The sequence below is a fragment of the Trichoderma atroviride genome, chromosome 1 (assembly GCF_020647795.1).
Source record: "Trichoderma atroviride chromosome 1, complete sequence".
Classification (NCBI taxonomy): Eukaryota; Fungi; Ascomycota; class Sordariomycetes; order Hypocreales; family Hypocreaceae; genus Trichoderma; species Trichoderma atroviride.
Genome location: NC_089400.1, coordinates 6,059,881 through 6,073,320, shown reverse-complemented (window position 1 = coordinate 6,073,320; position 13,440 = coordinate 6,059,881). Strand labels below are relative to the sequence as shown.

The 13,440-nt window shown below is 50.2% G+C and overlaps 4 protein-coding genes across 4 annotated transcripts; 1 reads left to right on the top strand and 3 right to left on the bottom strand.

Annotated features, from left to right (window-relative positions):
* Positions 1–2,274: 2,274 nt before the first annotated feature.
* Positions 2,275–4,158, top strand: TrAtP1_002188 (uncharacterized protein; the record flags this gene model as incomplete). The annotated part of the gene is made up of 2 exons (XM_066111345.1): positions 2,275–2,355; positions 2,506–4,158. The coding sequence occupies 2 exons, from the start codon at positions 2,275–2,277 to the stop codon at positions 4,156–4,158; spliced, it is 1,734 nt and encodes a 577-aa protein (XP_065967419.1).
* Positions 4,159–4,709: 551 nt separating this feature from the next.
* On the bottom strand, positions 4,710–6,062 carry TrAtP1_002187 (uncharacterized protein; the record flags this gene model as incomplete). Its single annotated transcript, XM_014085544.2, has 4 exons — positions 4,710–4,740; positions 4,793–5,290; positions 5,358–5,435; positions 5,515–6,062. 4 exons carry the CDS (start codon positions 6,060–6,062, stop codon positions 4,710–4,712), a joined length of 1,155 nt encoding a protein of 384 aa, XP_013941019.2.
* A 1,718-nt stretch (positions 6,063–7,780) lies between these two features.
* TrAtP1_002186 (uncharacterized protein) lies at positions 7,781–8,155 on the bottom strand (the record flags this gene model as incomplete). The annotated part of the gene is made up of 1 exon (XM_014085545.1): positions 7,781–8,155. One exon carries the CDS (start codon positions 8,153–8,155, stop codon positions 7,781–7,783), a length of 375 nt encoding a protein of 124 aa, XP_013941020.1.
* Positions 8,156–12,338: 4,183 nt separating this feature from the next.
* Positions 12,339–13,283, bottom strand: TrAtP1_002185 (uncharacterized protein; the record flags this gene model as incomplete). Its single annotated transcript, XM_014085546.2, has 1 exon — positions 12,339–13,283. The coding sequence occupies one exon, from the start codon at positions 13,281–13,283 to the stop codon at positions 12,339–12,341; it is 945 nt and encodes a 314-aa protein (XP_013941021.2).
* Between the last annotated feature and the right edge of the window lie 157 nt (positions 13,284–13,440).

The following is a 13,440-nucleotide window of genomic DNA, read 5'->3' as shown; positions in this document are numbered from 1 at the left end:
CGTTTCCTTTGGCTAAAAGCGAGTTGCATCTGCGCTTGGACCTGGAATTGTTACAAAGCTGATACACGACGTGAGCACACGGCATTAGCTGTCCAAGTTGTTTACGAATGCTGAGTAACTCGGCGTCGAAGCACCACCTCGGGCCAAAGACCTATTTCAGAACAACTAATTGTCAATAGCGCCCGTTGATGGAGGTCGCCGATCTCACGTCTTCAGCGGCACGACTGCCTACAGTGCAGTATTTTGTAGGAATGGTGTGTCGTGTAAATACACGGGCCAAACGTTCCTTTTGCAAGGATAAGTAAGCATTTATGCTTATGGCCACGGACTTGGAAAGCGCGAGTTTGCCGTCGATAGTGTGCCGATCTGAAATCGCGGGGGTGAAGCTCGTGGGACGGCGTTTCACAGATTTCCGTTGACCGTACTCGTACGTAAGAGGGCATCTGATAAGCTATCGCGGCCGGCAGTTGGCGACATGATCCCCGAACAGGTTCAATATCACAACAAGCATCTCTCCACGCAACGGGACATGCGGGAGTCGCCGCCTTCCATCTCGCAGGTTTCCGGGGAACTGGGCGACGGCGATCGTTTATGCTGCGGAGGATGATGCTAGCGAGATGTAAGTTGCGATAACGATGCAGGTACGACAAGCGTTATCACGACTGAGTTGCACAAGCTTGGGGGAAGAAGATACAAAGCAAGCTATCTGTATGTATGTATGGAGACTGATAAGAACCGAGCGTTACGACGGCGACCCCGGACAAGCTGGAGCGGAATCAAAGAAGCGCGGAATCGAAGCAAAGGGCTGCCCTGGGGCCTTGCTTATCTATGTGGAGCGATTGGTTGGACAGCTGCTGTCTGAAATTTTCCTTGGCTCGTGGCGGCGCCGTTTTTAGTTGATGGAATTGTTCGAGCAGCAGCATGGACCTTTCCTGATGGGGTAAATGAGACGGGTATTGTGCCTTTTTGAGGCTTGACTCGCGTGGGCTGATGGCAGAAAATTGGAAAATGTGTGTTCCCGCAGAACAAAGATAAGGAATGGAATTAAGGGTCTGGCATGCCGAGATATATTCTAGGGTCTTTTTTTTATGGACTCAGAGCTGAGTGACTTGTGGATTTTGAAGATGCTACTGATGGGAGTCATGCTTGCCTTGCCGTACAGCTTGTGTGCAACATCCATCGTCTCAGCCAGCCTTTGGGTAACCGTGATGAGTCGTGCAGAAACAACAACCAGGATCTGTAAAAATAGAAACACGAGCATTCCATCCAGAACAAAACAGCATTCCATTCCCGTCGACAACGTGGCGGTCAAGACAAACATCCATCTCAAGCTCGGGTCGCATAAAGTTCTACACATGCTTAGCTGCGACAAAAATCTGTGCGTTGCGCTAGCCGACGGTCCGAGGGAAATTGACGAACCTCCATCTTCAGCAAATTGATAGGCAGCCCGTCTTTTTTTGGGGGTCCAAGACCAAATGCTCCAGAGAAATGCCCGCTAATGTCTTGTAGCCCGCCAACCCGCATCCGCCGAGAGAAGCAGCTCCGGCGATGCGCTTCGTTGCATTGCGTTGCACTGCATTGGGTCTATGTTGGCAAAAGAACTTCAACTCCACAGATACCGATGTTAGCGGCAGCAGCTGGGAAGTGGGAGAGTGACGACAGTTGCAGAAACGAAGAATTGGACATGGTGAATGCAACGGAAGATGCTGCTCTGGTTGATTAAATATCTTGACATTTTCAGTGTAATACTTGGTCCAGCAACCTGCCTTTCCAACGAGCCGCTACACCAATAGGCCTCACCTGCATACAATTCCATCAAATGCACGCACGCGATGCTCCAGCCCAGGTCGCAACAAGAGCAAGGCACGCGAGATAAAGGATCAAAGCCGGCGCCTCTTCCGCCCACAAGCCACAAAATCAGCACCGTAATGGATCTCATCCAATGGCCTATAACATGCCTAGGCCAAAATAGACATAATATAACTCTCTTTTTTCTTTCAACCCTCTTCCCACCCCCGCGGCCCTCGCCCCTGGTTCCATTTCCAATCCTCTGGACCGCCACCGACCATCAATTAGCCCAGAGCCCCACCACATTAGGTACGCGAAAGAAAAAAAAAAAATCAAGTCATCGATGTAGAGGTGCTTTAAAAGCGCGAGCTCTCCCGCAGATCAGCCTCTCCTCTCTTTTCCCTTCCAGAGGACGTATTCGTTCCCTTCAGTTCGTTTGCGTGCCCTCTCGAAAACAAAAACTCCAAGATCCAAACAGCCGCAGCCATGGGTTGGATGGACACAGTCAACGGCAAGGTCGCCCGCAGTCCTGTGGGTCGATGGTTCCGGCTGGAGGGCTCTGGTCATGTAAGTCGCCAAAAACCTGCTTGCGTTTGAGTCACATCACGAGAACCTCTTTTTGCTGTAGAGCGAGAGTCTCGAGCTGCACAGAAGAAGCAAAGCCCTCAAAGCTTCAACAAATGTCTTGTCCCAGTACTCATCATGTCGTGTCTTTAGCCCAAGGAACGAAAGGGATCGCTGTTCTTCACCGAGATCCGCGGCGGCATGGCCACCTTCTTCGCCATGGCCTACATCCTCGCCGTCAACGCCTCCATCGTCTCTGATACCGGCGGAACCTGCGTCTGCAACGGAGGCCCGTCCGATCCCACCTGCAACAACAACGACGAGTACGCCCTGTGTGTCCAGGCCATCAAGCGCGACGCCGTCACTGCCACCGCCGCCATCTCGGCCTTTGCCAGCTTCTTCATGGGCCTCTTGGCCAACCTGCCCGTCGGCCTCGCTCCTGGAATGGGTCTGAATGCCTACTTCACTTACACCGTTGTTGGCTTCCACGGCACCGGCCCCGTTCCGTACCAGGTTGCCCTGACTGCCATCTTCGTCGAGGGCTTCATCTTCCTGGGCCTCGCCCTGTTCGGTATGCGACAGTGGCTTGCGCGAGCGATCCCGCACTCCATCAAGCTGGCTACCGGTGTCGGCATCGGTCTCTTCTTGACTCTCATCGGCCTCACCTACAGCGAGGGTCTTGGAATCATCGTTGGCGCCACCGACACTCCCCTCGAGCTTGCCGGTTGCTCGCCCGCCAACCAGCTGGAAGACGGCACATGCCCCAGCTGGGATAAGATGCGTCACCCGGCCATGTGGATTGGCATCTTCTGCGGCGGCATCCTGACCGTCCTCCTCATGATGTACCGCGTCAAGGGCGCCGTCATTGCCGGCATCATCCTCGTCAGCATCATCTCCTGGCCCCGAACCACGCCCATCACCTACTTCCCCCACACTCCCGTGGGCGACGACAGCTTCAACTTCTTCAAAAAGGTCGTCGACTTCCACCGCATCGAGCACACCCTCAACGTGCAGCAGTGGGACGTTAGCGAGTACGGCGGCCAGTTTGGTCTTGCCCTCATCACCTTCCTCTATGTCGACATCCTGGACTGCACTGGTACCCTCTATGGTATGGCTCGCTTTGCCAATCTCATCGATCCCGTCACTCAGGATTTCGAGGGCTCTGCTGTAGCCTACATGGTCGACGCCATTAGCATTTCCATCGGTGCTCTCTTCGGCCTTCCTCCCGTCACCGCTTTCGTCGAGTCTGGTGCCGGTATTTCTGAAGGTGGCAAGACCGGTCTCACATCCGTCGTCACCGGAATCTGCTTCTTCATCAGCATCTTCTTCGCGCCCATCTTCGCCTCCATCCCTCCCTGGGCCACTGGCAGTGTCCTCATCATCGTCGGATCCATGATGGCCACCTCCGTCACCGAGATCAACTGGAGATACATGGGCGACGCCGTCCCCGCTTTCCTCGCTATTGCCATCATGCCCTTCACATACTCTATTGCCTACGGCCTCATTGCCGGTGTCATGTCATACATTATCATCAACTCCACCGTCGGCCTCCTGAGGTACGTCTCTGGTGGCCGCATCGTGCCCCCCAACCACGACGAAAAGGAGCCCTGGACTTGGCGCATTCCTGGCGGCTTCTTCCCGCCTTGGCTTGTTCGTTTGTTCCATGGCAAGAAGGACTTTTGGCGCGGCGAGGAGACGGTCGTTGTCGAGGAGCACGTCATGGAGAAGGAGCGAGATGCCAACTCTGAGGATCACGATGCCACCGATGTGAGCCGCACCACCGAGACCCCCGAGGTCAAGTTATAGAAGAAGAAAGGAATCTGCGTCCTGTAGAGAAGCAGATTTCTTTTTTTCTTTTCTTGTCCTTTGCTTTTTCCCAGCTTGCCCATGTGCATATAGAAAAGTCGTTCGGACGTTGTCGTGATGTGTCGATATTGGTGTTTTTTTTTTTCCAAGTTCTTGAGATTTCAAAGTTTCAACATGATAATGTCCCGATATAATAAAGAGATGGATGGTATAGAGGTTTTTGGAAGGGATCAATCGAGTGGGTATAAACACCTAAACAGAGGGAAAAGAGGTTGGAGTTAGCATTTTTTGTTGTTGTACATTTGCCATGATACCTATATCCTGCATCATAGCAGGAGGAAAATAAAGTAAAAACCTTTTCTGAATATTTGATCGACTCAGCTGGAAAATGTGCTGTGTAACAATGAGTGTGACGCACATCACAAATGATAGAGATCAGACTGGCTTCTTCATCATTCATGTATATAGTCATATCTTCATAATCTTCTGGCGGGTATATATCGTAGATCCCAAACATGCCAATTCGCTTTTCAAGCGCTCAAGCCATCGTTTTATGCCATCAAAGCAATGTGTTTAAGCTCACTAGTAGCTGTGTCAGTATATCGGAAGTCAAAAACATCCAGGCAGCACTCACTCTTGAACCTGGTATCCAACCTTTGTAGGAGGATACCTTGCCGGCTCGCCCTCATCTCGTCCCAGCCTAGCCTGCTCCTCGCGCACCTTGTCCGCCCTCTCCGCCAACTTGGGCACAGGTACCAAGTCAAAGTCCGAGTTGAGATGCCAAAACAGCGTGCTCGAGATCCTCACCAGCGGCCTATCGGGGAACTCGACCTTGCGCCTCTCAATGGTCTCAATGGTGCGCTCGTTGACGACGACCTCGTGGTATCCAGCCTTGATGAGCCCACCGGTGATGTACTCAATCTGCTTGCCGGCCTGGACGAGGAGGTAGTTGCCCTGGGGGATCTTGACGGGGATGCGGGATCCCGTGTTGCGGGCCCAGATGTTGAGGCCGGGATAGCGAGAACGGCCGTGGATGGTGAGGAAGTTGAGGTCGGTGTGGAAGCCGGCGAGGATGGTGTCGAGGGAGGAGTATTTGTTGAGGTCAGAGGCAGTCGGGGCGAGGAGATGGGGGCTGTTTTATAAATAGAATCAGTATTGGGAACAGAGTCAGGAAAAGAGGAGACGAGAGATTAACGAACCCGTAACGGCCGGCGTTGCTGAAGTAGTCGGCTTCGAGACCGAGGCCGAGTGCTGCCATTTCGGATAGTTTGGAGACACTGTGTTTTGTTATTTTGTCAGATTATTGAGCCCAGCCGACTGGGACATGTACACAACGTCCAAGACAGAGAGACTCACGCATTCTTCATGGAGCTTCCCCACTGATTCATTGTCGGCGCCCATCGCTCCTTGATATGCGCCGCATCAGGCGTGATGTTGTCCGTATTCAAGCCGGGAAACTGCGTCTCATACGGCGGCAGCTCCACCATCCTCCAAAAGAAGCGAGCTTTGGGATCTGGCGAATGCGCAGAAATGTCCAGCGGCCGCTGGCTCGGGTCCAGTCGCTGGATGACGTCCAGGCACGGCTCGTCGACGGCACATTTCGGCTTCTCGGTGTTTTCAAGCGTGACGCCAATCTGGTAGCTCAGCTCCGGCCGTTCATCGCGTTTCAGGTCTTCTTCAGGCTGGGCAAAGTAGTCTTCGAGGAGGTCGAGGAAGGTGTCGTTGTCGGCCTCGGAGACGCGCGAGTCGTGGAGGAGGAGGGCGCCGTAGGTGATGAGGGCGGAGGCGGCGCGGGAGCATTCGGCTTGGACGAGGGGAGAGGTGGGAGGGTTGTTGAGGTAGACGTCGAGGTCGATGATGGGGAGATCCATCGAGGGCTGGGATTGTTGCGATTCGGATGTCATGATGGATGGTGATTGTGTTGTGGAGGATGATCTACAGCAGGTAGACAAAGGAGGAGGAGAAAAGACAAAAAACAAAGGACAAGGGTAAGACAGTATTGAACAAGGCAAGGAGAATTTTTTATTTATCTAAGCGAGGCTCGACTCAGTTCCTCGTCTAAAAAATCTAGAGATCCAAATCTGCAAGCTATTAGACAAAAAGATGAAAGATCCATGCTTCTTCACCAAAAATGGCATGAGGGGGAGGGGCTCCAACGGGCAGCCGTCGACGCCAAAACTTTTTCAGTGGACCTCAGGCTTCGGAGCCGGCCGAAGCTCGCACGGAGGACGCCTCGAGATCCACGTTGAAGCATCTGGGGAGGATTTCGAGACGTAAAAGAAATCCACTATTGGTAATTCTACGATTTCAGATGGTGGAGATTTTGGAAATTACCTGCTGAAGAACAAGAGAATGCTTGTGATTTCGAGCTGAAGAGGAAAAAAGCAACGAAAATTTAACAACAAGGGTCCTTTCAGCCTCGCTTGTGGTTTGTGTGTGCCGATCCTAGGCGAATGCCACCACTTACATGCATACAAGGGGTCTTTGCGTGCTTCGGTGCAGCAAGGAGATTTTCCGTACATCACATGCATATCCGACCAGCATCTTCATGCAAAGGCCAGGGAACATCACTGCCAACCCTTGCTGAATACTGCTTTTTCATCCGGAATCGCGGGCCGACATTCCGGAGAGCTCTCTCCAACCGGATGTCGTTCCTGTGCATTGCATGAAGATGAATTCTTTGTGTAACGCGAAAGAGGAGGTTCTATTCAGGGTTTTGCGTCTTTGGATTGGCAGAAGCCCTGCAGATTCTATCGAGGGTGGCGACGGGGAAGAGAGGTGATGCATCCGGTGGCGGTGAGCGACACAGAAAATTCAGGTTTGGTGAAACTGAGTGTGGAAGAAGTACATGTACCTACGAGTGAAGTACTGGGGATTTGAGTGAAACAAATGCGTTGTGCGTTGGAGCTGTTGGAGATGCAGCGCTTTCTGTCGTGCGACCATACATGACGATGAGCATCAAGGCCAGCTGCGAATATATGCACATCACCTTGGGTAAGGTAACAAATAGAAAAACAAATCATCATAGGATTAAAAATTCAGCATCTATAGGAAGCAGGCAGCGTGTCAATGGAACGATACAGCGGATGTGAAGGGTGCATGCGATGAGTGAGATCAAGTTCATCTACAGCTGACTGGATGCATCGCCAATTCACCACAGCTGAGACATGCCACTCCATTGTGTTTGCCACAATAATAAAAGACAATAGCTTCATTCATCTCCATTATATCATCAATAGAGCTTCTCTTGTATTACTTGCTATAAATATCCCTTACTTTCCCTGCTATAGATGGCCGTAACCGTGTTTTCTTCTTTTACAACCACCCAGCTTCGAGTCCAAAATCGCAAATCCAGATTCTTCAAGCGAGGCTCGCAATTTTTATACCGGGATTTTCATGCAGTTATGCACTATAAGACTTCCTAATATCGGGGACCCAGCTTCTTATATCGGGGAATCAGCTTCTTATATCGGAGCTCTGGACGCTTTCACTGGGCTGCAACGCTCAAATTCGAGCGATGTCGGGGCAAAACCTTGAGAAATTGCAGTCTCGTCAGGGTCAAATCGGAGCATCTTGCTCTCAATTCAGGATTATTCGGCGCCAAATCATCACAACCCCAGGGTTACGCAGAGGTTTTGTCAAGATTTTGTTGTTGTAACCCTGAGGCGCCGTCAGATTTGACATCAGAAATGCCATAAACGGCCGCCGTAACCCTGGCGGCGGTCCAAATTGGCGTCCTCTTCAGGGTTAAATCGGAGCATCTTGGTCTCGATTCAGGGTTATTTGACGCTGAATTATCGCCATCTTCAGGGTTACGCAGAGATTTTGTCAAGATTTTGGCGTTGTAACCCTGAATCTTGATGTTGTAACCCTGAATCTCGGTGTTGTAACCCTGGGGCGCCCTCGGATTTGAGATTAGAAATGCCATAAATAGGCGCCGTAACCCTGGTGGCACTTTCAATTTGGCATCCTCTTCAGGGTTATTTTGCTTGATCATGACCTTTTAGATCTCAAATCTGGATGATTTCTGGGTTGTAACCCTGGGGAAGACGTCTTGACCATGGGATTTTGGTGTTTTCATCCAGCGATTTGCATCTTTTCAGAAGATGTTCCTTCCAAATCATCACCAACTTGAGCCGTGATGATGCGATATCGGCCACCTCATCCAGCATGTTTGCCTTTATATCGTTTCTTTTTGACTCCTAATTATCATGAATGGTGATACCAATCCATATCTTCTTGGTGTTTTCATCTGGCAAGTCTCGTCTTCTTAGAGACGATTTCGTCCATATTATCATCAACTTGGACCTTGGTGATGCGATCGCGACTTCCTCGTCAGGTAGTTTTGCCTTCATCTTGATCCTTTGTGGCTCTTCATTATCACCAATTGTCACCAATGGCGAGACCAATCTTTTCATTCTTGGTGTTTTCCGTGATGTTTTCGTGATGCATCTGATCACTTCATCCAGCGTTCAGATCTCCATCATCATCAACTCGGATTTCATCAGCTCAACTTTGGTGGTTTCGTCAGACGCTTTTCACATCATGTTGAACTTGATTTGACTCTTACATCACCAATGGCGATACCAATCGCTCTCTTCTTGGTGTTTTCTGCGATCGATTCCATCATGTCACCCAGCGTTCAGATCCTCATCATCGTGAATCTGTATCTCGTCAGCTCAAACTTGGTGGTTTCATCCAGCGCCTTTCGCATAATCATTAATGCAATAATCCTCGTCATTATCGCCAAATCAATCTTGACATCCCATTATTTGGTGTTTTCCTCTTTTCTTCTGGCGGTTGCGGCCGGTTCCTAATCCCAGCCGCCACCGCGTTTTGGCCTGCCAGCTGGATTTTTGGTGTTTACCACCACCCGATTGCTGCCACTCCATCCAGCTGCAACAGCCTGATGAGGCCCAAACTCGACCGTTTGATCCCATTTCTTGGTGCTTCTTTTAATTTTTTCCATTGCAGCTGTCGGTTGCATCGTCGCGCGCGCCCCCCAAGTTTTTGGTGTTTTCATTCGCACTCTGCGCACACTACCAGAGCGCCACCCCAGCTGACAATCCAACAACTCCAGGAGCTCTTCAATGCCGATGCACAAAAGAAAGCTTTTATTCTGCTGTTTTTCTTTTTTCTTGTTTTCTATTTTCTCTTCATTTTTTTCGTTTCAAATCTGCCCAAAAAGCTAGATTTCGCGATTGACTGAAATCATTCGGAACGATGCATTGTTGATACGAGCGACTGGGAAAATCAATTGCGCATGGCATTACGAAGCATGAGGATGTACAGTTAGATATACTGTATTATATGTTATATTCTATGCACGCTATAGATTCTAAAAAACAGGCCGTTACGAACATGGCTTCTCTACCTGATGCGCCATTGGGGTCCAAGTGATATGCAGGCAGACATTAATGGCCCAAATGCATCGCGCATTCTTAAGCATACTCTCAATATCAAAAATAAGAAGCGTGTCTGAAATATCTACTGAAGATAGCATAAGTTTATACCAATATTCATGGACAGACGCTCGTCACCGACTAGAAGAGGGCGTGAAACGTTGCACCGGCAGAGAGCCTGTTTACGCCTCTGTTCCAAGAATGTAAGAATGACTGACGGAGACAGCCAATGCGCTGTTCATCGCTTCAAAGAACATCAGAAATGGTCCATGTTGAATCTGATCCGTATTCGCAGCACTGCTGTGATATAGTACCTAGTCCTGCGCCAAGGCATAGAGACATTCGCTTCTGAATCGCGCCGTCATATGGCCGAAGCACGACCAAATTGTCTGCCGGGGAAGAGCCTAGACTCATCTTCAGTTGAGCAGCAGTGGCAATCAACTTCCACCTGCTGGCCGTAAGGGCATGACGCTGCTTGAGGGCTGGCGAGCTATCCCAATGTCGCATGTATGCTTCAGAGCGTTGTGTGTTGCATATTCGTGGCGGTAAACAGTGTTCTTCAATATATAGTCCATCGTGTAATTGGCTCAAGTTTGTATCGCAGTCCAATGAATCTAATCCTCCAAGCATATCGTGGGTATCATGTGTATCTCTAGAGCGCAGCTTCAATTAGCTTCTCCGCGAACTGGAGACTCTGTACAATGCCAATCTCACATTTACCAGCAAGATCCTCCAACTCAGATTTATCCCATCATCTTGTCCCTTGATTCCTCCAACCAAATTGCTTTATAGCCGTGACTGCAACCCACGCAACGGCAACAATGGCTACCGTGATGCGAACCTCTCGTGCCAGCTCTGCGGCCGACTGCGGAAGCTGAAAGATGTGGGCGTGGCTAATGGACCCGGAGTGCTGGGCCGAAAGGAGAAATTGCTCCATTGCGCCCGAGATTGACTGAGATGGCAGTGGATGGAAGATTTCAACAGGCTTGACGATGGGAGCTCAGGTTCGAGAATGGAAGTTGGAGCACATGCATTTTTGGTAGCAGCTTTTTAGGGATCGGCGCCGGTAGGAAGAATTGGATAGAGGATAAGCACGGAGCTAAGCTTATCGTGGGAGTTTAGCTTGGGATGGCGTCTGCCACTTTGAAATCCATCGCTTCTAGAAAATAATTCATTCGGGCTTCAATTCGGCTGTGGGTGTCTGAATGCTGTCAGATTCTGATAAACAAGATGCGATATAAAAGACGTGCAGTGCTGGAGGAGCTTCAGATCTGGTTGGGAGATGAACTTTAATGGCTGCTTATTCCAACCAACTGCTCGTCGTACCTGGATTCTACAAGTACGGCTACCGTTGTTCGAGACAGACGCACAGCCCGAGCTGCGGCATCTGGCAGCAAAAAGGTGCTTTGGCTTCGGCCTCTAATACAAGTGCGGAAGTTTGATACGCCACTGTCATTTCTACGACGAGGGTAGCCGCGTGTGGATCTCATCCCCTGAAAATCAGAGAGCTAGGCGCACAAAATATGCGCACACTCTACCCGATTATAGTAAGCTAGGTCGATGAAGCAATTGCTCGTCCTATTTCCTGAATCAGGAAATGATGGCAAGAGCTAACAGCTTAGAGTAGCGGTAAAGTAGATCGAAATAGTAGCACTATGATGGGGGCTGAGCACACGAGCAGTCATCACAATTAGCAAAGAGAACAATAGCGAAAGGACGTTTGACCACTCCAAGGTATTTGTCCGGGTCCTTGTATACAATCATCGTTTGCGACCGCAACCATCGCTAAGCTCGCCTATCAGTGCCACCAAAGAGACGTTCCATCGTCATTGTAAGACCACTGGCGGCTAATTTATGCCAGATATAACACATTAGTTCGAGCCACTCTGTCGGACCCGACAGCATGCTAACGGAATCCGGGCATAGGTCATCCCAGTAACACTCCGCATTTCTGATATGTGGACTTGTTTTTACGCCTATGACCGGTTACAAATGTTTGAGTAAGGCAACATAGTCGGCGCGAAGGATAAGCACTTGTCCTAGCGAGGTGCCACATAGTCAGGGCCCTCCTTTTGACAGCAAGGCGTCAACTATCGATCAGTCATGGCTAATAGAGACATGTCTATCAGGCATTCTGCTGGCTCAAGTTATATTGATTATTCCGCAATGACATCTATCACAGGTTCCCCTGGCACGTTGATAAGTCGTCAGTAACAGTAATAGGCTTGCCCCCATCGCTATTTACCATTTCAACTCTGGCGTTGTGCTGTATGCAAGTCAAAGTTCAATTCCAATCTCTGTAAGAGTGAAACTTGAGAATGGTCGTAGAGGTAAGAATGTCACGTTTCTGTGGAAAGGATTTTGTATGTCAAGGACGCAATTGCAATACAGTAACACAAATCGTATCCAGCTCTGTGAAGAGTTGTAGCTTGTAAATGCTCTTCTTCGTATACTTCATGTATCATCTTCGGCGCATCCACAATTGTGTTGCAAACCTGGACGCAGCCCTACCCGTTATGCAGTGAGCGAGACTAGTTCATTCAAGGAGTTTTGACATCAATAAAAAGGAGAATTCAAAAGGAAAAAGTCATGTCCGAACACGGTGCAAGGGTAAAATATTCCAAAGCAAATTGGCATAATAAATGGCAGAACAAAAGTACATATAAGAGGGTTTCGTCTCTTTGTGGTATCTCAGCTACATAACATGAAACTTGTCTTCCAACTCCTTCTCCCCATCATCATAACATCATCATATCTGTTGCATCTGCATATTTCAATTTAAACCTTGGCCGCCGCAATAATCGGTCCTCCAAGGCCTCCCTCCGTGAGGATAACCGCCGCGCCCTGGTCCGGACCCAGCGCACTTCTCGGCGCAGGCAGAGACCAAGTTGCGTTCCCGCCGATCCAGTCGCCAATCTTGGTGACCGATTCCACCACGTTGCGGTGGGGGATCTTCTTGCCCTTGTTGATACCCTTGGTAGGCTTGACGACCTGCTCCTTTTGCGTGTAGACAATGTACGACACTTCGTGCGGGGGAGCTTCTTGCTTGTCCGTGTCGATACGGACTTCGGTATCGTTTGCGTCCAGGTAGACGTGGAAGTCGCGAGCCTTGGAGGCTTCTCGGGCCTGTTGAATAAGGGCCTGAATCTCTTCCTTCTGTCGGCCACTGCCATCGACGATGCCGTTGACGACGACCTGAGGAGTGAAGAGATTGTTTCGAGCCCACCTCTTGGCATAGGCTCGCTGGCGGGAATCGTTGGAGAGGCTGGAGAAGGTATCCTTCCAGCCCGTGTGGTCAAAGATGGTGACGGGATAGGTCAAGAGCAGCACGTTGGGGTCTGCGGTACCGGCATGGATGCCGGGCAGGGCTGGAGGGCACGACTGGCACGATTGCGACTGGAACAGCTCCGCAATTGCAAGAGGCTCAAAGTTGACGAAGCAGGCATCCGTGTGAACATGGTCGGCATGGTCACCAACAGGGTTTCCTTCGTCATCTAGAGCCACAGAGCAGACCAGCGGGGCCGGCTCCTTGCGGCGGAAGAGCTTGCGGATAAGAGAAGCCATTGTGCGGTATTGAAAGATGATTATTGGTTCTTGGATATAGAGACTGAGAACCAGCTTTGAGTGTAAAAGCACTTGAGATTTGCGAATAGGCTTGCGACGCCAGATTAATGAGAAGCACAATGAGACTGAGTCTTCTCCTTCCGAAGAGGGGATGGGCATCCCTTATTTATGCATGCCCTCCTGTCATAGCCGGCCAGTCTTCCCTTGGCATATTTCGTAGGGATTCCCAATATCCAAAACAAATCATGCCAAATATCCCAACTCCTGATTCCAGGCTATCTGGTTCGCGCGCCGTACTATGCGCTGCAGCCCCCCA